The sequence below is a fragment of the Emydura macquarii genome, unplaced genomic scaffold (genome assembly GCF_026122565.2).
Source record: "Emydura macquarii macquarii isolate MOO-44397 ecotype Brisbane River unplaced genomic scaffold, CSIRO-AGI_Emac_v2 contig_1644, whole genome shotgun sequence".
Lineage (NCBI taxonomy): Eukaryota > Metazoa > Chordata > Testudines > Chelidae > Emydura > Emydura macquarii.
In genome coordinates, this window is record NW_027131781.1 from 21571031 (window position 1) to 21596806 (window position 25776).

General features: G+C 37.1%; 1 protein-coding gene across 1 annotated transcript in view; it reads right to left on the minus strand.

The window, feature by feature from the left end:
• Nucleotides 1-377: 377 nt before the first annotated feature.
• WDR72 (WD repeat domain 72) overlaps nucleotides 378-25776 on the minus strand; it is a 117109-nt gene continuing 91710 nt past the window's right edge. The window contains exons 19-20 of the mRNA XM_067556131.1: nucleotides 25010-25196; nucleotides 378-592 (exon numbers count right to left, since the gene is read on the minus strand). Of these exons, the coding sequence (XP_067412232.1) occupies nucleotides 480-592; nucleotides 25010-25196 (300 nt within the window). The 3' untranslated portion in view covers nucleotides 378-479. The remainder of the gene's footprint in view (nucleotides 593-25009; nucleotides 25197-25776) is intronic.

Below are 25776 nucleotides of genomic sequence, written 5' to 3' on the forward strand. Positions count from 1 at the left end.
GCCCAAATGTGGGATGAGGCTGCGATACTGACCACCATTTTACAGACCAGGACAGAACTGCCAGGATGGTGCAGTTAGCACTGGCTCAGTCAGAGACCAAAAAAGTTGTTGTTTAAAAGTCTGGCTGATGTGCAGTATTTAAAAGAGAAAAAAAACCAACATTGGAAGTTGACACTTTCTTTGGTTTATATATAAAGGCTTGCACCCGTTTTATTCCTTGAATTTCACTGATTTCTCAGATGGTGAATTGCAGTCTGTTAGCTGTTAATTGGCAGGATGCTGCACTGCTTTCAGATGTAACCAATTCAAGAGAAGAAGTGGAAACCAGAAATAATCAGACCATTGGGCAATAATTAGAAGTAAATAAAATGCTTCTGAAGAAAACAATTAGTCCCAAGCATTACAAGTTGAAATGCAGTCCAGTGTTAAAGAGACAGTTTAGAAGCACATGGTACATTTATCACAGCTCCACAGACAAGTTATTGAGCTGTCTGTGAAAAACAGAGCCAAACAGGAAAGCTTTCAGCAGCAAGCAGTGGTTGAGGTCCTTGATTGATAGAGTTAGATGATGCAAAGCTGTCTGATGGCCTTTCTGAAAAATAAAGTGAAGGAACTCAAGGTCTTTCATGACGATCTCTGACCACAGATGAACAGCTACTTTATTACAGCACAGATTGAGGTTGCACCTTACTCCATATTCTGCCACTTTTCGATGCACACGGTTAACTTTACCAACAATCCACTGTGTTTAATGTAAGTGTCTGCCATCTTTGCAGGATTTTAAAAGGTTACTACAAGGGACAGCAAATTGCACTGGTTAAAAACTTTGCTTCCTTCCCTTTCTGTTTAACTGCAGTGACTGAAAATAATATAGTCAATCTTGCTGCAGACTTCTCATTGTTATGATGGGACTGATTGTTCATGGACCAGCCTCTCTCATTTAAAAGATACAGAAACAACCCAGTTGTGCCTAAAAGCCAAAAAACTACCTGCTGTGCTGTTTCTTTCAGAAATGAAGTTACTTACCTCCCCGGAAATGCTATTTCTTTATTTTCATTTTTAAACTGGAGTCTAGTATGCAATGACATTACACTATTATTTGATCTTAGAAACCATTACATTTTAAATATGGAGGACTGCTAAGTGGCCTTGCTGGGCTGGTGTCAACACTGTAGTGAACGAACATCCTTTGAGACAAATTTTTCAAAAATGTGATGCCTAAAGTTAGGCATTCGAACTCACTGTCAGACATCTACATCAGTGGCTTGATTTGCAGAGGTGCTGAGCACTGCAGTTCCCAGAAAATCAGACCCTGGGCACCAGATTTTTAAAGGCATTTAGTTGCCTAAGGATGCACATAGTGGGATTTTCAACAGCATCTAGAAGCCTAACTCCCATTGATTTTAAGAGTACACAGGCACCTGGATGCATCGAGGAGCCTATGTGCATATTTAGGCACCCAGGTATCTGGAAAAACCTGGCCCTGGGTGACTAACTATAGACTAAGGTGCTTAACTTTGAAAATACTGGTCCTAATTTCCCAAGGTATTTTCAGCACTCATTGTCACAAAGTGTTTTCTAATCTCCAAAGTGACTTTTCTGTGTTCAGTGAGATCCAGGTTAGGAGAGACCAGGAAGGCAGGAAAGGTGGTAGAGCTTCTTGTGTTTGTCCTCTATGCTGCTTCCATCCAACTGACATTTCTGACATCAACAGAATGAACTTTCAGAAACCATTTTTCAGAGAACATGATTTTGGGCTTGATTCTATTCCATGCTTTATTTCATTCTATTCAGCGTCCTACTCCACCCTCATTACCATGATATCTGGGCACCTTCCAGTAGTGTATTAGGTGATATGAATAACATCTGTCATGTGTGGTTCTTTCTTGCTCCTTTCTCCTCAGAGGAAAAACTGTGTGCACAGTAGGATTTATTTTTCTTTTCTTAATAAATTATATGTACACCGTACCATGTGTTTATATTAGCAAAGGCAAGGCCAAAGAAGCCTGACTTGCACTTGGAATGTTTTAATTTATATGTGCTTTCATTTGCATCACAGTTACACCAGTGTAACTATTGACTTCAGTGGATTTACAATGGTTTCAGTGGGAATAGAATCAGAATAGAGCAGATTACATCAGGCCCCAGTAATCTTAATCTCTTCTCTCTCAGTAGCCCTTAGAGTAAAGGGTCAGATCTTCAACTAGTGTAAATGGCATGTTCCTAATGAGGGCTATGCTCACTTGCACCAGATGAGGATCTGGTACAGTGGCTCTTATGCAGTTTTCTAGCAATTTCTACTATCCATTTAATACAGTATGATACTTAACAAGCCCAGCAGACAGTATATGCTTACTTTTTAAAAATACCTTGGTTTTAATGTCTGAGTTATTCACTCCAGGCACCATTCTCTTCTTCAGAATAGTCTTCTCTTGTCATTATCCTAGTTTAATATCCACGTTAGAAACTGCAGCTTGAATTGTATCTGATTTTGAAATTAAGTTTCCAATTATCAAAGGATTGATAAAAGCAATGGAGGAATCTACTTGAAAGTCTGACCATAGAGGAGCTGGCACCATCTTTTAAGTTCAGAACCACTTTTCACTAACAGGAATGTTCAAATTCAAAAAATAATTAAAAAAGAAACAAACCCCTTATTTTGATCTTAGGCCACAAGCAGGCAACAAAGCCTAGGTACAGGGACAGAAAAAGAAGATGAGATAAAGCAAAGAAGTAATAGCAGAGCCAAGATTTGGAGCTATACCATTCAGCATATAGAAATTATAATAAAATACTATCAGCCATTTTGGGATAAAATTACATAATCTTGTGAGTTATTTGATCAATAAAGCACATGCGGTAGATACGTTTCAAATTAGAAAATAAATACACAGAAATTTCTTCAGTGATGATACAGGGCAGGTGGACATTTTGCAAAGAGTCTTAATTCAAGATCCAGTCTGGCTTCATTCTCATAGCTACCAAGTAATCAGGACCCCTGGCTCTGTGAGGAGAGGTTAAAAAACCTGAGCATGTTTAATCTTGAGAAAAGAAGACACAGAGGGAACCATATAACAGTCTTCAAATATGTTAAGGGCTGTTATAAAGAGGATGGGGATCAATTGTTCTCTGTGTCCACTGAAGGTAGGACAGGAAATAATGGGCTTAATCTGCATTAAGGGAGATTTAGGTTGGATATTAGGAAAATACTTTCTAACTATAAGAGTAGTTAAACTCTGCACTAGATTTTGGGGGCTGGACTTAATATCTTCTTGAGGTTTCTTCCAGCCCTACATTTCTGAGACTCTATGTATATAGCTTTGCAGCTCATTTACCTTACAACTAGAATACATCCAATTATGCAATAACATACTTCACTGAAGGTTATAAATCACAATATTTCAAACAATTCATATGGATTTATTTTGACGGATGGCATAGTCACTAGAATTCCTGCAATGCTTAATTCAAAATTAGGTACTTACAATATAATTCAGGTTTTCCCTCATCTGTTTTGTAAAGCACTTCCCACACCATAGAACAACCCAATAAAACGGAAGAAGCTCCCAGTGTCCAGTGTTAGATATTGGTCCAATGGGATTGTGGATAATGAAATTAACATTGATCACTATCAGCAAAAAGACAAGCTTTTGCCCACAAACTCCAAGTTCTAAGATGTGTTAAGTTGAAAACTGATGTTCTGTTTTTCCATCTATCAAACTTGAAACTGAGATTTGGGGGGCATACTATTATTTTAATGTAGCTTTTCACTCTGCTTGACAAAAATGCTGTTTTGTTTTGTTTTTCTCTTCCTCTGGGTATAACAATGAAAAATATTATATTATTTTATATTTCATTCTGTTGAATGCATTTCCTCTTCAGAAAAATCTTCAAAACAAAACATATCTGCTTCATATAAATAAAGATGTTTTAAAAATATATATTGACTTTTTGTGTATTAAGCTTTTTGGATGAATCTGGTTGCTAAATGATTGTTCTAGTAACTGTCTTGTCATCTGGAAATGTTCTTAGATTGTTTTTTGACATGATGTCTCTGCAGAAAGTTGGGTAATGTGACATAAAGAGCATGGGTTTGCCTATCACACTGATTACTTGACGTAATAGTAAGCAAGCTTAAGTGAACTGTGTGTCTTCAATCTTTCCAATCACTTAGGGATGGGCACCAGAGGATACCATCCATCATTCCTGGCCTGAAACATATGGTGCATCAGCAATCTTAGGCTGACCTAAATGATAGTAAAAGCTGCTATGCTGTTCACAATAAGAAATTGTTGTCCACTGAATTACAGGTTTGTGATTAGATTGCTAACACGGCCAACTTGATGTATAAGTGAAGTGTCCAGGAAAGATATTCCCTAGGTTCCTTTGAAGATTAATTTATACCCTTGAAATGTGCACCAATCACAAAGTGAAAAAATATGTCAAGATATTTTTCTTGTGAACAAAAAAAGCACTGCAGCCGTAATAGTTATTAATTTTTTTCTGGCAGTTTTAGCTTACAGAATTGAACAAAAGATTTTAGTGGTTTCTGTTTGGTAGCAAGGCTTTTGCACTGCTTCACTTCTAAAAACATAGGATGCTACAAACACTATGACAAAATTCCTGACAACAGAGCCAGTCTCTCCCCACAGTTCTGTCCAGAAAACCAATATATGATCTTTTAAACATTTTGCAAAGACATGTGGATTGCTTGCTGGTATTGTAGGAATACATGCAGATATGTGCTTTATCTGCTGGACCCATAGTTTAAGTGACAAAAGCATAAAGTATTTCATTTCCAAAATGGATCCTAGTTTCAGAAAGCATATACTAATATATTTGACTGTTGCTCCAAAACTTTACCGTCTTGTTTTTACATGAAACTAGTTTCCATTCTCTACTGATTTGGTCATATTGTGAAAAAGGCTTTGAGCAGCAGAGTTAGAATTCAGCTCTGGAATTTCTAGTGATCCTACAGACATCCTATTTGAAAGGTTCCTAAATTTAGGACCAAATTATGCCTGTTTCTGTGTGGGCATACTATGGGAGGGGTGGAGGGGGAGGAAGGGCACAAATGGAGTTGGGGAACACAGTGAGATACCTGCAGTATTAATGATCCCAAGAGGAGTGTGCCTGGGCAGGGCATAGGCAAGGCTAAGGGTCCACCCAGCATAGCAATTCAGAGCAGGTGCTCAGTAAAAGATCAATATATAATCAAGGGGGGGGGGGGCACTGTTCCTCATGGGAAGCTTAAAAAAAAAAAAAAAAGATTTTCAGAGGCACGTCACACAGAGCAGGATACCATTTCAAGAACAGCAATTCATAACTGGGAGCTAGGTAAAAGCTCTGCTAGGAAAATACTGAAAATAATTTCCCATAAACATCTATTTGAATTTTAAGCTAATGAACTTAGCCATGCTCTTAGCCAATTTGTGTTCACTAGCTGAACATTCACAGGCATGCCTTTTAATAACAAGAGTGTTCATGAAAAGCTGATCACTGGCAGACGGATTCCTCTCCCCAGGCTGTGGGGCAGTTACTCCGCAATTACTTCTTCTGACCATTGGATGGATTAGCTTCAGTGACCCTTTACACAGCTCCATCAGTGTTACCAGCAGGGCTGGGAAAGAAAGGGAAGGTCCAGGCTGTAGTGGATCTCGTGGCACTTCACTCCTTCAGCCTGTCTATGTCATTCCCCCAAATGCTCCCTGTGTGATGCCATGCAAGAATTCCTTTGAGAAAGAACTTCATGCCATGGAAGGGGTGCCCTGGCCCTCCTAATTCTGCCTTGGTTTCATTGCCAAGGCATTTGTCACAGACTCGGAGGCAGGATTTATCCTTAAAAGATTAATTAAAAGAAAAACACCAAAACTTTCCCAACCTAACATAATATTATACTACATTCAAGAAAGGGACTGATTATATTCTTTCTTCTTAGTCATTTTTTGCTATTGCTCAGAATCATCAATTGTCCAGCAAGAAAAATACTATAATGTACAGGATATCCACTTAGCATATATACCCATTTTTATTGGTAAAAGTGGAGCCTTTTGAACCTTCCCCTAGGTACAAGCTAATTATATGATGTATACCTTCCTCTGGTATTGCAGATGGCCCTAATATGCCTAGACTATCTGGAAACATCTATTTGAAGGATCTCTCTCATTTCTGTCAAAATGCAATGCTTTCCTGAAAACACAGATGAAAAGTGGTGCCCACTTAACTTACATAACAATACAAAAATAGATTGTGTTTTCAGTCAAAATAAAGATTTATTGATCTTCATTGTCAGCATCAACCTCTCCAATCTGGCGAGATGTAAAACCTTGCCAGCACTCCATTTTTAAAAGAAATGGAGGGTTTAGCAGTAGTGCACAATCAATTTTACAAAACCCAACAAGCATGATTCACTAAAAAGTCAGGTCTGCTTTTTCTGGGGAGAGAGGGATGTGTGGGGAAACTGAGGTCAGCTGTGGGGGAGAGAAGAGAAGACAGTACCTATATTTTCTCTCCTCTTCCCAGTATTGTACTGATGGGAGACCATAGTCCAGTCAGTAATTTATTTATTTTTACACAAAAGGACACATTGGTTTCAATAGGAATTCCATTTGTGGAATGACAGCGTGATGTGATCTTTAGGGACTAGTGATCTATACCTGAGATGTGTTGTGAGCAGAGTTTAGCAAATAATAGAAAAAAAGTTCCGTGAATATTTATTGGCATTTGAAAGCAAATTACAATTTAACTGTAATGGCAACTTTTTTTGTGCTCATTTTCCATTACCATCTGAGCAGCCAACCACTGTAGCATGATGTGAAAAGTAAATCTGAAACTTGAATTCCCAAATAGGCTCCAATTCAGCCAAGCACCTAACGACTTGCTTAACTGTAAGTATGTGGGTATACCCACTGAAGTCATGGGAATAGTCACATGTTTAAAGTAAAGCATGTTCCAGGGCCTTAACGGCTGGGAATAAATTTTGAGTTTTATGTTTAACTGATGTTGTGTTGTTCAGTTCTTAAATCATCTGAGCAGGGAACACTATCACTATTACTGCTATCATTATTATTAATTTCTTTAGCAGCAACATTGTGCTCTGCTGTGCACAAATGACAAAGACAGTCCCTGACCTGAAGAGCTTACAGAAGCAATACCATATCACTTCTGGTAACACATACACCAAGAACTGGGAAGCTGGAATATTAAATATCCTCTGGGTGCTGTTTGTGAGCTATTCATATAGGCACAAAAGTCTGAAAACTTTGGACAACTAATAAATTCAAGAATTTTGCTAGCTGCTGTGAACTTTTCACTAACTGAAAGAGGCAAACTTGGTAAAATTCATTAGAAATTATTCCACCAGCTGTAGCTAGGAGAGATCTACCTTTCTGCAAAGATTGGCTAAGATTTGACTTGAGCCACATCCTACATCTCTCTGTCTCCTATTCTTACATCCTTTTTTGAACAATTTACAGCAGAAAATCTCTCTCTCCATTCTGGCACCTCCAAAAGTCTGTGGAAAAGCTGCCCTCCAGGTCCTCCATGACAGGAGCTGCAAATATATGTAAGGAGGACAATATAGCTGAGAGGTGATCTACATATATATACAGCCACATGGAACAAGCCATATGTTGTTCTTACACATGTCACAAAGACTGGAATAGCATGCAGAAGGGGCTGTTTGTATGGTCGGTATCAGCCTAGTTATCGGCATACATTACCACTGCTTTGAAAAAATATAAGAGCTTTTCCTTTTAGGGACTGGAGTAGCATTAGCCAGAGTTTGGCCCAATAACTATTTCTAAAGATATGTTCATAGCTTGCAGATTCTGTTTGTTTCTTTATTGGTGGAAATTGGTGGACGGCAAAGCTACCAAAAAGAATGTAGCAGCATCAGCAATGACCTAACAAAGAAAGACATGATGCTATCACAACACCACACATTTGAAAGGTTGCTGCAGTCATATCTTCACTCTCATTCAGACTGCATCATTTTGAAACTGAAAATAAGTACTCTCAACCTTTCCAGACTACTGTAGCCATTTCAGGAGTCTAATTTGTCTTCTTAACCCCCTAGTTTCACCTCACTTTAAAACTACTTGCTTACAAAATCAGACATAAAAATACAAAAATGTCACAGCACTCCATTACTGAAAAATTCCTTACTTTCTCATTTTTACCATATAATTATGAAATCTATCAATTGGAGTATAAATATTGTGCTTACATTTCAGTGTATAATAGATAGAGCAATACAAACAAGTCATTGTCTGTATGAAATTTTAGTTTGTACTGACTTAGCTAGTGCTTTTTACGTAGCCTGTTGTAAAATCAGGCAAATATTTAGATAAATTGATGTACCTCTGGTTGAGAACCACTGATATAAGCTACCTGAAAGTTACTAATTGAAGAATACTCATCCTCTTGCCTTTCCATTTGATATTTGAGAGTCAGGACAACTGCAAATACTATGGTGATTTGCTTTTTCTTTCCTGCAGCCATGGCATGGTATGCAATTTTTACTCTCCACCATAGCAGGAAGCCTGTATTCACTGTGTTATCTTTTGACTTCCAGGAAGAAAAAATACATCACCGTAATTGGAGGTGCATATGGAACCTCTTTAGGAAAACACAAAGCAAACCACTAATTATTCACAATAGTAAATTTTCTCAATAGAAAAATGAAAATAGTTTTAGAAATGCCAGCTGATACATTTCATGTTTCTGAAACTCTTCTTTCATCTCTTTAAACAAAGAAGAAACAATATAATTCAGTTGTTACAATAAAATCCAGCAATTTTACTGAACACTGCTCTTTTTAGTTCTCCCTTTCTTAACTTTAGAAACTTTAACTGTGCCCTGTGCCACAGGAAGCTTGGAAAGGGCAGAGGAGGAGTGGAAAGTGGGGACTTCAGGGAGATGGCTGTAATTCCTATATCCTGTGCTGGCTCCATTCCAGTTAGAGTAACTTAGTGGTTCCTTTAAGTTGCACTAATAGCATACGGTCCCCAAGGAGTTGCCTTTTTGCAAGAGGAATTCTTTGCTGGACACTTTACACCACCTAAGTGGTGTTCCTAGGACTCTGGCTCACAGTCATTAGGATCTTGCAGAGTATGTGAAACTACAATATCTTTCCATCTAATACAGCAAATATTTAGGACTGATCCAAAGTCCACTGAAGTCAATAAGAGTCCTTCCACTGCCTCGTCTTTCCACTGACTTTGGATCAGGCCTTTAATTCTTCAGCACTCAGAGCAAAAGTCAATCCTTATTTAAAAACAAACACACATGCAGAAGACTGAAAAGGGAAGGAAAAAAACAACACTGCTACTGAGACATAGAATCTTTGTTACTTTGAACATCTCAGTAAAAAGCAGAACATGGGATCAAATCTTGAGAGATCTCAGACAACAAAAAAAGAAAATCAGTAGCAGACAGTAATGTAGAAATGCTGACTTATCACCTGATGTTCTGAAACTCCTAACAGCTGATAGCAAACTGTTGAAGCATACAATGGTATATTTAATCTTTATTGTTCATGTGTGTGGATCTTTTGCATTGTGCCAAAAGAAATGTTTCATATCTGTGTGGGTCAAGTTTTCATATACATCTCTATATAAGTAATGTTGTTTGCTGTTTTGCAAATTACAAACATGACATGACATTCTTCTGCAAATGCAACCTAATTATTAGTGCAAACTGCTTGGAAACTGCAGTAAATTAAGTGTACATATGAAAACACAATATGAGTAAGGCAGTTAACTTATTTTGAATGCTCTTGAAACTGCATAGCACATTTGGTGAAAATATTACCTTAAGAGTAAATGTATGATTTATAAATATGCTGCACTGAACAGCACATCAGATCATTTATTTATGTTCTATTTGTAAGTTTCTTGAATGGTATATTGAAATTTGTTCATATATTTTGGTGACAATTCTATTCGGCTATGTCTAAAACATGTACTGACCCAAATTTTAAAATTAGCTATTAGATTAGATTGTGATTAGAACTGAATGTTAGACATGACCCTCTATTGTTAAGACTGCCAATAGTTTCCATTATATTCCCTTATTTAATTACTCAAAGTTTCTGAAACATTAACCTTTTGGCTGAAATTTTCCATATTAGATCTCTGCTACAGAATGATTTTTTTTTTTAAGTGTCTTTAAAAGTTTGGCAATTTTTTCAAATGGTTTTCAGAGTACAAAAATATTCTTGCAACCTTTTTTGAACAATTCTACAAACAAAATAGCTTGGGATTGGAAGATGAAATTTGAGCTGTAAATAGACTTAAATAGGTTTGAATTTTCTGGTGAAAACAGGTTTAGTTTTAACTATTATGAAGCTTTGAAAATCATGTAACACATGTATAGTGCATTTTAAACCACGGTAGTGGTAAACTATTCATACAGAGATTTTAAGCTCCTTCATTAGATCAAAATCCTGGTTCCTTCCACTGAAGATGATGACAAACTCCCATTAGCTTCAGTGGGATAGCATTTTGGTGCTTAGATTTGTTAAATCCTTGGGGAAGGAACTATCTTATTTTACTGCTTATAGAGACACAAGCAGTCTACTGCCCTGTAATGACTAATAAATAGTAATGGTGACTGGTATATTGAGCTGAAATTGGTAAATTGCCCAATTTTTCTTTCGTTTAACCTGTAGAGGACAGATTACTGAAAGGAGTCCTAGGCCTCCCTCAATGTCCATTGATGTATTAAGTAGGTTTTACAGAAGTAAGAGTCCTTGTATCTTTGAGAGCCCTCTCTCATTTTTATTAAATGATGAACCTTGATTATTTAGCTAATGGATGTCGGGAGAAGGCAGTCATGTTTAGCAAAATTTTGTGCAAGGTATGAAAAGGAAATAGTAACATTTTGTAGAATGGCCTGGGAGTATCAACGATTTAAATCCTCTCACCAAAACAGGACCTATGTTACTCAGCTCCAGAATGCAAAACTCTGAGAAACTGTCGACATTTTCAATTGATGCCCATCACATTTTGTAGCGATGGTATTCTGGCAAACAGAAGGTTTTGTTCATGAAAGCACGCTGAGCTGCAATTCTTAGATCACTATATTTGTATTGCTTCGTTACAAATAGAGATGGGATGAATCTTTGGTTCTGACACAAATTTTGTCAGATTTGCCAGTGCTTATATTTGAGCAAATAAACCTGTTACAAATAGAGATGATGTGGCTATGGCCAAGGCCAAATGACTGGCGCAGAAAAGCCCCAAATTGGCATTTCATAGCAAACAAAGTAAAGCCCTTTTGCTCCCCTTTGCTCTCTAGTGCAAGAGGCTTCATTAATCCCCCTACCACTGCCTTGGCTCCTGCCATCATTTGTATTTATAGTCAGTATGGTATTAGCTGAACCATTTATTTGGTATACAGTCAATATTAAAAAAGTGGCTTTGTCACATTATTATTTATAACAGAATAATGGATTGGTGGTTAACACTTAAAATGGTTTAAAAATGAAACGCTATAAAGGATATATGTTAGTTTGGCTCCTTCTTACAATACCAGTGAATAATCTTATCATATGTGCAGTATGACTTAAATATTTGTTGACACGTTCTTTAAACCAGTTCTACACAAGTTTATACATGCTTTATGGGCCTCCTGAATGAAGGAAGTCAGAAAAAGTGCTGTATATTTCAGCACATTTTGGTTACTATGCATAGTTAATATTGTTCTATTCTTTCTTGTTCAAAGCCTACTTTGAACTGCACTTCTCCACTGGGAAAGGCAAAATAGATCTCTGCTCACATAATAGACATCAGGTCCATATGGACATACTCTTGTACTGAACCTTTTAAAATATACATGGAGAGGCAGAAGTGTGTGCAAAGCTGAACACCTACTCTAGTCCCCTGAAACATATAACATCAGTTTCATGGGCCTGTTCCATTTCGATGTGCTGATGGTCTGTATTGCCTTCAAATGATAGCTCAATATTTGTTTGACAGTGATTTTTGGGATGGATGAAGATATGTTCCTCAGTCCAATAGGGATGTGTATGAAAGGCTTTTCTGGAGATTTTCCATGTGTATTGTCTGTTGGGTGAGGTAAATGGTTGACTCTGATTATTGAAGGCTGATGGAGTTAATTTATTGGTATTTGTGCTGCTGACGGGTTATTATCAGAGTGCTCACATTTGTATGGGAGTTCATTTTGAAAGTCAAATCTAAATAAATAAATATGAATTTTTTTAAAATCTATTTTTCCTTAAATTCAAAGAAAGGATTTTAAACATGGGATAATTACAAATGTCTGTTATACATCTTTCATTTTCAGGCTGAAATTTCAAATCCTTTCTGACAGACTGTACTGTGTAAGGACATGTCACTTGCTTTATTGCCAAATAATTATTGTTCTCACGTGTCTGTTTAATTTCAGACTGTAGTTAGCTGAATTTTATATTCTTCTATTGTGTGATTGTGTAGCTATAGAGTTGGTGGTGTACCTGGGCATGTGTAAAGTGGTGCTTTATTCTGTTGGCTTGTTATTCAAAGGGAGAGCATAAGAAATTCACTAGTAATGACTTTACTAACATTTACATAGGGGATGCTACATTAATCAATTTCAGCTTGAAAGATCATGGTGCTATAGGTTTTGGGGTTTTCATAGTATTGCCCTTTTGCTATCAGTGGTAATGAGACTGGGATTTAATACGTTACAGACTCCTAGCCATCAGGCTTTCCCCTGTGTTTCAACATCCTTTATGCTCTAGATTAAGTTGTTGGATCAAAAAACTTAAGTAGCTAGGGGACATTTCAGGCAAAAAAAACTTCCCTGGTCAACACTGTCTAATGGTTTTATTTTTCTCAATTCTACAGCCCATAACAATGTGCCTGAGTCTGTTTTAATTAACTAGATGATTCAGATGCCTGAATGCAGGCCTGATGTGCTGGTATATTTTCTGTCATATCTATGCATGTACTTCCTGCATGCAGAATAATCTATGCAGACTTTTCAAGCATGGGTGGTAGACTATCATGACTTTCAGTTTGGTTTCTCTGAAACTGTTCTAAAATCCCATAAATGTGTGTAAGCCTATACCGATGGGTGTCTGAAAGTGTTTTGTTTCTCTGCATGTGTCTGTTTTACATTCTGTGCTGATTGCCCCTGTTTTCACATGGGCTCTGTGTATGCATGTTCCCACACATATATTGTTTTCTAAAACAATGTAGTGGATTGCAAACCGGGAAAAAGCCTTTCTATTAAGTAAAAAGGGCAAATGCTTAACTTTTCCATAAAGACTGCTACTAGAAGGCATTAATCTTAGCAAAGCTTTATATAAAGAGTGAGGAAGGGAGGAAAAGGTCTCCCCAAAAGACCTGTGCAGTCTTACTACTAGTACTTCAGTAATTAACACCTATTCTCTTTGTTTTATGAAAGCTAGTTTCAGGTATCTGTCTTACAATGGAGAGCTGCAGCCTGATGACGGCTTCCCTGAATAAAGGCGGTGGAACCAGCAATGCTCATATTGGGGGAAGCAGATCTCTGTTTCTGCACCTCCCCATCCTCTCCTCCATGCCCCCCCCCCCCTCCCCCCAACATCTTGTGGAAGCAAGAGCAGAGCAGGACCCAGAGGATTGGCTGGAGCAGCTACTGTCCAGTGGCACACGAGAGCAGGCTAGTGACCAAATAGCAAGTAGGACTCCGCAGCCCAGCCTGGATCTACCATCCAACCACCTAGGGTCCTGGTGGAGACACCCCACCCAGGGGAGGGGCATGAAGAGCATGTGCACCAGCTGCCACGGTGGAGAACGCGACACTAGGAGAGGAGACAGGAGGGCACAGAGTGCGCCAGCTACCAGTGTGGAGGATGGGACTGGGCACAGGTAGCTGGGTGGGGACATGAGTGCACCAATCACCAGCCACCATATGAATGGCAGTAGGAACTACTGAGATGCCCTTTCCCAGCTGGGAGCCATCTGTCATCCCCTGCAGCCTACAGTTTCTAGCTTCCCTCACTCCCCCATCACATTCCTCTACTCCCTAATTCCCACAAGCTTTCACTGCTTTACCCAGCGCTGGAGATTTCAGAGCAAAAGGAACTGGTTTTTTTCAAGGAATTTTCTCAACAGGTTGAGACAATTTAAGCAACCAATATTTGCAATTTTCCTTTTCATTTGTACATTTGCAGTCACAGCTGAGAAGCTGCTTTTGTATTTTCAATGTATGTTTGTGTTGTATGTTTCACTAAAAGAATTTTTAAACTAATTTAAATAGAGGAGACCATAAGCCCCTCCTTATCTTTATTTAACAGAATTTTCCTGCTTGCTTAGCTTTTAATTTTAATAATTTAAGTTGCAGATGGATTACAAGTGTTTTCTCCATTCATTGTTATAGAGGGTTATTATGACTATAAAGATATACATACATTTTGATAATACCAGCATTTTCTTTTTGACTTTAAATCCAGCTACACTTATGAAAAATGATGCAAGAGTTATTTCAACAGCCTTATCTCCTAAATTCCTGTGTCTGTGATACTTGGAAGATATTCTAGTACCTGATTTGTTGAAATTAATAAATACAGGTACTTGATTAGAATTAGATTTAGTATCATTTTAGTTGCAAAAACATAGACCCAACATAAAAGAATTAAGAGAAATGGAGTGATTTATTTGCCTGTGCTAGATTAACAACTGAGGAAAGATGGGCTAAATGAGATGAACCAATTTTTAAAAATCACTGACAGAACTTGTAAAAAATAATATAAATACCTACTATGGCTTCAAAACTACAACTCTACTGTATTCCCTTACTATGTGAGTTTGCTCCTTCTTAATACTAATGCAAGGATATCAACAATTGTTCTACTTTTAAATAAAAAGCCTAGTATTTGCTTTTTAAGAACAAATGTGTAAAGGAAAATATATAACTCATATCACAATTATAAGGTATTATAAACATCTAGCTATTTTACTATTTTCTCTCCAATTATGGATATGGGAAAACACGTTACTGTGTTTTCAGTCAACCGATTTACAAACTCTCCTCTCCCATTTAACCCCTTTCTTTGCACATATTTTAGAACACCTTTCTCGCTCTCTTTTTACATTTTAGCTTCTCTCAGGCTTTTATTGGGTTTTGCTGAAGTTCTGTTTCAGTCCTAGGGATGGCGTAACCATATAAGGCATTGACTTAGGGACTTGGGGGCATATGCTAAATCCTATTGGCTCCTATCCCTAGGTGATCAGGGTCCTCTATAATTATGCAAGTGTGACATGTTGCATGTTATTGTATTTTTAGTTAACATTTAGATTTGCAAACATCCATTTCTATTAACAAGTCTCTTTGTATGTGTTTTAAAAACAGCTGTCTCTCTTTTTTTTTTACATTTTAGCTTTTCTCATGCTTTTAGCTGTAATTCATCATTCATGGGGTGGCACTAGTTACCAGACTTCTGGCTTAGGGGTTCTTGGCCAGGTACTAAATAGTTGCTGGTTTCCTGCCCTAAGCGAGGAGGGCCTTGGGGAGGGTTGGGTCAGGACCCCCTCTAATTAAAATGTATTGGTCCTTTTTAGTTCACATTAGATAATTTTTCCTGTAACACATCTCACTGCATATAATTTAAAGCATCTCTCTCTCTCTCATACATTTTAGCTCTAGTTCTTTATCATATCTAGTGTTTCTGCTGGTTTATGGGTTCTGGGCCATCTTTTTGGTCTCCCTCCCTAGATGAGGTGAGCTTTGGGGAAGGCAGAGGGAATTGGGGAAGGCTCCTCTTGAACTGCAATATTTTGGAGAGTGTTTTTGGTCAACACATAGATTTACGAATATTCACTTATTTTACGTGTCTTTTTGCATGCATAGCTTTAAATGTCTCTTTCTGTTTTCATGTTAGGTTTTTCATACTCTTAGCTATGTTTCTTTACCATTTCTAGTGGTGGCACTCATTATTCACTAGTTTCAGATATCTGTGCCATATATCAAATTCTATTGGTTTCCTTCCCTAGATAAGGTGGGCCTTCCAACTGGGAATCAGGGGGTGGAAGAGGTTTGGTCAGACCCTGGAAGGGTAAAAATTTAGGTATTAACATCATTTACAGTACATCATCATTTCCTGTGACACTGAGGTAAGATGGGACTTGCAGAGATCATCATCATTATCTCTCATCAGTCTTTTATTCATCTGGGGCAATATGCAACTGGAGATAATAAACATGTTCTATAATTTAAAATAAAAATGGAATCCTCTTTTTTATAAAACTGAACTCTGCACACACACCATCAGGAAACATATCTCTTTTAATAAATAAAATGAATGCAGTTATGACTCATGAATAATAAAGTTGACCTGACAGAACATAATAATTAATACTTTATAATTTTCTCATTACTTTGTTATACTTTAACTAGTCATGAAGATAGCTAGAGATACACATATACAAACGCTATGTATATTTTTTCATAGAATGGTATAACACAACAGTTCCCAAAATATGCCCAGATTTTTAAGATGCTGCGGATAAAAGCCTTCTACAACAACTAATACTATGCAGCTGTATTTAAAATGCATGGCTTCCTTACTCTTTTCTTGTACTATGTCCTGGTGGAATCCTATCCCTTCTAATGTTTTGGAGAAGTCTGAGGTGGCGCCTGTACAATTTGATTTTGTGTAAAAATACACACCAAATCTGATTTCTGTTACATTAAGGAGTTCTCTGGTAAAATATATGGAGCAAGGAATGAAATAAACTGTAGTTTTAGAATTGGTCTTCAAGCTTGCTTCCTTTAATACTTACCACTAATATTAAAGAATATTGGATTAAAGTACAATTTTAATTGAATACATATATGAGATGATATAGTGGTAGAGTTAAGCCGCAGGTTAGATGCTAAAAAATAAAATTGATTTGTATTCTTTTACTGGAAATATTTGTAATGTGAAACTATTATAAAATACACTCATTTTAATGCATATTCAGTACAGGACAAAGCAAATTGCTGTCACTGGCTTATATTCAAACTCCATTCATCAAACAGAATGCTTAACTCATTGGCTTAGGATATAAAATAATATACCAATGAATACCATTCTCATTAATAGTGGTGATATGTTGATGTGGATTATACAATCATTTCTAACAGCAATTAGTGACGCTGTCCGTCAGATAAGCTTTAATGTCAAGGTTTAAAACATAACAAAAAAACCCCAAAAATGGCTTTACTCTGAAGAAAAAAAATTAGTGCCTACAGTATTTTAAATTATTTTGTTATACATGAACTTGCATAAGGGGCCAAGTTTTCAAAACATGGCCTTTAACTCTGTGCATACATCCTGTGCCTGCAGGGTGCATTATTGCTCATAATGAAATCAGCAAAACTGGGTGGGGAACAGAATTTCCATTTTGCAGACAATGTCTTTCCAGTTCGGAACAAGCCACAACATTTTGAAATTGTACACAAAAGAAAATTAAACAAATTCATTTCAGCTTAATTGAAACATTTCTGTTTGACAAAAATCAAAGTGTTTAGTTTCAATTTTGACTTCTTATGATAATTTTTTAAAAGCCATTTAAAAAAAAAAAAGTTTCATCCCAAAAATATTGAAATGGGATGTTTCAACACTATTGTAACTTAGTCCCTTGTTTTTTACTCCAAAACAAAATGTTGGGAAAATTGACAATTTTATGAAACATTACAATTTCAACAGAATTGCTTTTTCCAATATGAAAATTTTTTTTAACCATTCTAGATATCAATGAGAGTTTGCCTTTGATTTCTATGGGATCAGGATCAGGGCCAAAATTCTGAATATATCTGCAAAAAGCAGGTAGTCACACAAAATGAGTGCAAATACTATTTTCTTCTTCTTCTTCTATACTCTTTCACTTTGACTTTATATTCCCTGATAGATTCTAAAACAATTTCTATGTGCATGATCTTTAAACATGCTTCCTACTCCTGATTTTCTCCACCCTTCATGAAATCTCGCGTTTCTAGCTACTTTTCTTCTTGGACTTCTTACCACCATTTAGACTCAGTCTCTCTAAAATGGAATTTATCTCCCCCTCTCCCCCCTCCCCAAAATCCTTTTCTCTGCATTTCTTCCATTTGCATTGACAACTTTTCCATCCTTACAACTTTACCATCCTTCCTGTCTCAAAATTTCTCAACCTCAGTGTAATCTTTGGCTCTACTCTCATCTCCTTCCCCATACTTATTTTTAAAGGAGAACCAAAATCCACTGTTTTTTCACTGTCCCAAGTACTGAAGTTCTATTTCATGCCTTTATCTTTCACCTTCAATATGGTATCCTTCTATTCTCATGTCTCCAGTTCATTGTGTATGCTCATTTAATTTTCCTTTCCCACCACTCTATATCTATTTTCCCAATCACTGACTTGATGTGTCTTAAAAAATTCAAGCTCACCAATCTCCCTTTCAAGGCCCTACATAATCTCGCCTTCACTCACAGTGTTGTTCTCATCTCCCCATTTGCCATCAGGCTCTGCATGTTCCTTGTCTTATCTCATTGTTCTGATCAATTGTTCCTGCTCTGGCATGGGAACAAGGGGGAGGGAAAAGGGGCACAAGGAGTGAGCATGCCCTTCCTCTTCCGCTTCCCCCCCCATAAATCCCACACAAGGGCCAGGGAGAATCACAGCTCCAGCAATTACAGGGGCACAGGGGCTGCGCCCCAAGACTCTAAGGGCTGGCCTACAAGTCCCTTGCTACAGATATTTAGCACTGTACCTCCTTCCTCTCCAAAAGCCTTCACTGCTCAGAGCCTCTGCAACTGCTCTCTATCACCGTTCAGCTGCTGAGTAGGCAGTGGAAGTGACATCTGCTCCGTGACAGACCCAAAACGCTTTGAGGCAGCTGAACCAGAGAGTGTTGAAGAGCAAAGCAGTGTATATATTCAGGCCATAGGGCCCTTCCCCAGAATGAGAACAAGCAATAAGTCTGGAATAGAGAAAAGTATGGAAGACAGGAACAGACTATGGGGACTAGGATTGGGCATGGACTCTGGAGAAAGCTAGGAATAAGAGGCAACAAAGGAAAACAGGAAGCAGGAGGAAGGAAGGTGAGGGACATGGGACTGGGAGAAGAGGAACTGTTTGCTGAGAAATGAGCAGGAGCCCAGAAGCAAGACAAAGGATGGAGGAAAAGGAGAGGAGGGAACCAGTCCAGCTGGAATGCCAGAATGATAACTGTTCGTTCAGGAGTTGCACTGGGCAGGTTTGGATGGACATTTCAAAAGGGTGAGTAGGGGCAGGGAATGGCAAAGGGCCCATTCTGACATTGTGCTTAGGGGCGCCTGTGCACTACACACTGTTACCCTCCTGTTCACAGAGATGTTGGGAGGCTTAACACATCATTTCATTTGGTAAATTTGGGGTTCTCCTTGGGTGAGAGGAGCTCTAGAAATGCAAAGATGAGAGTATCATCAGCATTTAATTATTTCTTTTATAACATAAACCTGCCTCTGGGCAATGTTGGACCAATTCATATTTCAGCATTATATAAGTGAGGAGTCTCTTTGCTTTCATTAGACCCAGCCTCTTTGCTCTGTGCATTCTGTAAACAGCATTTTGACACAAAGTAGCACCCTCCCCATAGAGTAAAGCTTGGGAAACACTTGGGTTAATGAAGAATGAGCTTTCGCACTGCCTCAATGCAAACCATTCATGCTGCTGCTCATAAAGCTGTTGCCTTCCCATTCTCATCTGCCTGTGTCAATGCACACACTTGGGAGATGGGATGATGATATACTCTAGATCTTCATATGCCAAGATGAAGATAATCAATCTCAATCCTCTTGAAAAAATGGAACTACTTTGAGAAAGGAACAATGAGGACTACCAGTTGCTCTAAAACAATGAAATCTTTAAAGCTGTATGTATAGGACATAGCTTGAGCCTTACAGAAATATTTACATATAAAAAGTGAAACAGTGAAATTTGTCTTCTTCTCAGTTCCACAAATAGGCAAAACAAGAACAAAACACAAACCCTCCACTTGTCGCTTACTATCCCTTTAGAAACTTTGTCAGACCTGAAAAGCACTCATCAGTCCCATTTTAGTCTTTACCAGCCATGTGCTTTCTTTTTTCTCTTGTGTGTGATTTAAGCATGTTCCAAAGAGTAAATGTCTCATACTGATGATCCTCAAAAATCCATGTTGTTGGGGGACATAGTCTTTTCAGTACCGTTGCTTTTACTGGTTTCTCTTCTCTGCATGAATTTGGATTGAAATACAGTAGTCTCCTAAGACTTCCTCATTTCCTCTTCTGCCTACTTACCCCATCCTATTGCCACTACTTTCTTCAGACCAGAAAATGAGTTCAAAATCCAATCTTTGAGATTTTTGCACTGACCAATTTGCTGATTAAGTTCAACATTAGCAAACTGCTGATGTTTTGCACTTGCCTACATTGCCATGTTTCATGTATGATTCCCTCTTCTTTTCCCTATTTCTTGGATCTTTCAGTGTCTGTCCTGTCCCACTGTCTCTCCTTTTGAATCTCTTCTCATTCTCTCTCTCCTTAGTGCAAGTCATTCTATAATTCTGCTCCCTACTTATTGACTTCATCATTGATTGTACAAATGGTCAGCTTGCACGAGAAGAGAGAGTAGCACAAATTGCAGAAGAAGGGCACCGATAAGTCTCTTTCTTTGTCTATTTCTAATGCTCCATTATGCAATAGCTGCGCACCAGCACTCTCAGTGCAACCCAGATTTTGCTCAATGTACATATTTTTACTTTGGGGTTGGAACCCAGCCAAGACACAGAAAAGAAGGATGCAAGGCAAGTATATTGCTCATGTAATGAACACACACTCAGATCCGGACTCGGAACTATCTGCCTCAGGGGCAAGTGTGTGTGGGGGTTAGTCAAATGTGGAGTCTGGTACAGATGCTGCATCTTGGGATAGAAATGGCTAGATTTATGAGAGAACAACGTTCAAATACCATGGGCGATTAGGTTTCTGCAGGAACACTTTACCCATCCATACACATTACACTAATACCAATAACAGTATCAAATGCCTTTGATCCAGATGAAGATGATACCTTCACAGCAAATCAAGAGACCAAGGGCAAGTTCTGGTATAAAATCCATGCAATCCCAGTGAAGTCAATGAGCACAAAGAGGGATTAAATCAGAGCAGAATTTGACCCTGGGTTTTATAAACAAAACAACAACAAAGCCATAGAGGGGTATTTGACCAAAATTCAAACCCCACTATTAATTTCATGATGCCCTGTTTACCAGCAAAATCTTCATTTCACCAAAAACCACTTTATCTATCTGAAGGGTAGAGAGAGATTCAAACTACATGCAAACAAGGTTGTAGCAAACAGCTTTCAAATATATTTGACAGCTTGAACCATTAATACTTTCTTAAATCAGGAATTTCAGAGTACAAACACAGATGTTATTGCAACCTTAATAGTATGATTTATATGGAGTTTTTCATATTTAAAGGGTTCACTTACCATAAAATTATAGGCTTACCTGCCACAGGGACATAGGGTAAAATGAAGTCAGTCAATAATAATGTTAAATATTTAGGAATAAAGTCCATGCTACTATTTAACATCATATTGTACTACTTCAATAACTGAACCACTTCAATTATTTTCATTTTTAGAATAGCATGACACATCTGCTCATTTATATCAGCCCTCCTCATCACCCTGGTGTCTGAATGTCCCACAATCTTTAATTTATATACCCTTATAACACCTCTGTGAGGTAGATAAATACTATTATCCTCATTTTCCAGATGGGGCATGGAGACACAAAGAGGCCACAAGACTTGCCCATGGTCACACAGGAGAAAAGCTCAACCATTTGATAACTTTTTAGAGATATTGCTCTTAATTTGCCTGGCAGTGCAATATTGTACCACAGTGGAGAATTGCTTTAGAAGTGACCCTGGGATTCTTTTACTTTGTTTAGGAAAGAGGTTAGAAAGCTTAAAACTAAAACTACAACTTTGGTTACAGAAGTATGCAGCATATAAGAAAAGTTATAAAAAGACCCCTGTTTTACTAAAGGACTGAGCCAAAGCCCATCAAAATCAATAGAAAGATTCCCATTAACTTCAAAAGGCTTTGGATCAGACCCCAAATGAATATCCCCCAGCCTACCATAAGAAATTGTTACCCCTGTTTTTGTTTTCTTTTCTCTTGGCCATTTAGGGAAGCAGAGCCCATTTTGTAAAGCAACACCACAAAGAAAAATCCCAGTGGGTCCTGGGAGAGAAAAAAGACCAGCTATCTCCTTCCCTGGGGTGAATTACTGGAGTCATTTCTTTTATTAATTCTTCACAGTTATTTTTTCAAAAAAAATATGTTACAGGCTTGACTTCTTTACCCAGGCACCAAATAATTGTGCCTGCATTTAATTGGGGGCAAAAGTGATAACATTTTTAATTAATTAATAAGTGGAATAGATAGTTAGATGTCTAAATATTATCATTTATATCCACAAAGTTCAGGAGACAAATCTTTCTGGAAAACAGCCTATATAATAAACTATAATCTTTAAAAAGTAATACTAACCTTGGGTCAAATCCTAAACTCATTACTCAGATTTGAAAAAAGGCTCAACTAACTTCAGTGAGAGTCTGTTGAGTAAAAATAGGTTAAATATCTCAGGATTTGGATCCTTGTTGTTAGTCACAATAAACCAAAAACACCAATGATGATGGCAGCTAAGACTCCTCATACTTTTACACTGGGTCACAATGCATTTTCCTAACCTTGAATTATGAGTTAAAGACCTGACACAATGTTTAGCACTTACATTGATGACTTACATGCTGAAAACTACACTACAACCCATAAATACTTAGGCAAGTGAGAAGTGCTTTATCAAATGGAGGGTTAAAAATAGATGTTAATTATACTGCATGTGGATTTACTCTTGGATCAGTTTAATAAACTTCTATCAACATCACTGGCTAGCCCATATATTTTAAAAGATCTGTTTATAACAACATTGTAAGAAAAACCTTTCGAAAGAGAGTGTATAATACACAGAACCAGTTCATTTTATAATGTCTACACAGCCTGGCTGCCTTGCCGACTATTGGAAATATATCTTTGCTACCTGCATATTATATCCATATAATACAATTAGCAAAACTCTAAATAGAAAAGAGAAAAATGGTAGGGTAATATGTGGTATACTGTTATTATGTACAACATCAAATTGTGACAGCTCTTCCCCTTTCTTTGTGTATGTTCACAATCTATTCCACAATATTTTAAAATGCCTGTAAAAAGTGATATTATTTCATACCATATCCTTTTATTTAGAATAATACATGCACACAGTCTATACTAGAGGTTGTGAAAAAGACTATATCCCATCCAATATAAGGTAAATATGAATACTGTGCTTATATGTAATTGTTTATGTCCTTCCACAATTCTAGTAACTTAGTTCCTTCATTGAGTTTTGTGGACTAATCTGCATGTAACATGGTTAAAACAAAACAGTCATAAGCAAACATACCATGCGCCAAATTCTACTTAGTTATACCATTGTGAATACAGAGTAAATCCACTGAAGTTATTATTTTGTGTGACTTAGGCCCCAATTTTTATTGGTATTAAGGTTTTCAGAGCCTAAATCTCAATTTTAAAAATGATTTAGGCACTTAGGAGCCTAAATTTCATTGATAGTGGGATTTAGACATCTAAGTGCCTAAATCCATTTTAAAATGAGATTTAGGAACTGAAACGCTGAGCACAGAAACTCTTATATACCTTTAAAAATCTGGGCTTTAGTCCCTAGGAATTATCATTAAGACTCCACCTCAATTCATGAAAAAGACAACTACATTTTATAATTCTCTTTTCTATCACAATTTACAGAACAAAAATGTATTTTCACCTGTTGAAATAGACAAGAACTTGAATCAAAGTCAAACATCTGAACATTCTTGAACTTTGCAGATGTCTCAATGCAAATCTAAAATTCCAAGATAGCTTCTCTGTAAAGGACAAAGTCAAAAGCCCAGATTCTAAAAGTTTCATTCCAGATCCAGATCTGAACTTCGGGGCTGGGACTCTCATAAATTATTCTGTCACCAACCTCTTAAAGACAAATTGATTAAAAAGAATCTCCAGTGTAAGCAAAATATAATTTCATAGGTGATAATTATTCAAAGCTTTAGCATTTTTGTAATATTACACAGCCCAGATTATGGAAGATGTAATTTTTCTTTGTGGCCTGAAACATGCACCACTGATCATTTTTAGTGTCCTGGAACAAGTAGATTGGTAACAAATTTTCATGACAGAAACACACACTCAATGAGATTGTAAATTAGCTTCCTCAGAGAAGGCTCACTAATAAGATTACATCTAAAATTTAGGTCACTTAATTTTAAGACTCAGCTAATGGGCTAAAAAAATGGATATCACTTCATAACATAAATTCAGATTCAATCTTTTCCTACCATAAACATTAGCACCATTATAAAGTTGCAACGATTAAGTTTGTTGTAAAATGAAATGATCCAACGGTAAAATTCATTTGATTTCTCATTGTATAGGCTCTAGTGCTAAAAAAAGAAGATTCCATATCACATTACAAAGTTATGGAAGTTTAAGCAATTAATTTTTAGTATAGTATAAGTCTATTTTCACTGGAAAAAAATGCATTTTAAAATCTCTTCCTTTCAAATTTGTAATATACTAATTTCATCTCCAAACACACTTGCTTCATTTGTTTTCAATCATATTTCCAATACCAGAACTATTAAAAACATTTTAATAAAAACAATCCTCACCTTTTCTTTTTTAATGTTCATTACTTAAATATGATAATAATAGAATTTGGATGTCCTTTGAATACCTGACAATTGTATGAGAAAATTGATAGGCTGTTAGGTCAGAAACAGGGCACTTGGCTTCTCCTGTACAGAAATAATATATTATGAACTCATATTCTTAACATGTTTTAAGTACTAGAAAAAGTTGTGATGAAAAACTATGCCAATAAATTTTGCACTTACTCGGCAAGGGAATGTTTTTAATGTATTTCGCCATCTGCTCTGTCTGTTCAGTCTTTGGCAGTGTCTGCACCTCACCATTTCCATTGTCTATCATGGTCAATGGTTGACTGCTGATTGATGTCTTTTTCAAGGTTTTCATACTTCTTTGTACTTCTGCCAGTAGCGCTGCTTGTATTACCTCAATAATCTGTCATGGATGCAGATTATTAGTGGAAGACATTTGTATTTTTAATTATTTACATTATTTTTTCAAATGTTGATATTAGAAACACACAATTTAAGATAACTATAGTGGTTGCTATTAAAAAGTCAACATTTGCCAATAGTTGCCACCTAGAGATAAATGAGATACCACCACTTCTCCCCCATACTTAGATTAAGAAATAACAATTAACTGGATAGTAGCTGGGAAGTATATGTTGTCAATGGTGACTATTATATAGTACGCGGTTTTTAATTTTCACTAGCTTTACTATAAACTACAAATGACAAATAACTAATATCCTAGAGATTGTGGACCAGATTTTTTGCTGGTGTAAACTGACATAGCTTCATTGACTTCAATAAAGCTATGCCAAATTACACCAGCTGGGGATCTGATTCTGTATGATTAGCATGAAATTCTTCAATTTGTTGCATGCTGTGGCCAGCAATGAGTAAAGACTGAGTAAGTCCTCCATGATTTGGCTCTACCTTCTTAGAATTCCAGTTGTTTCATCCTCAATGCAGAAAGTTGCACTAATAGTTTGCTGTGAGCACTGGTATCA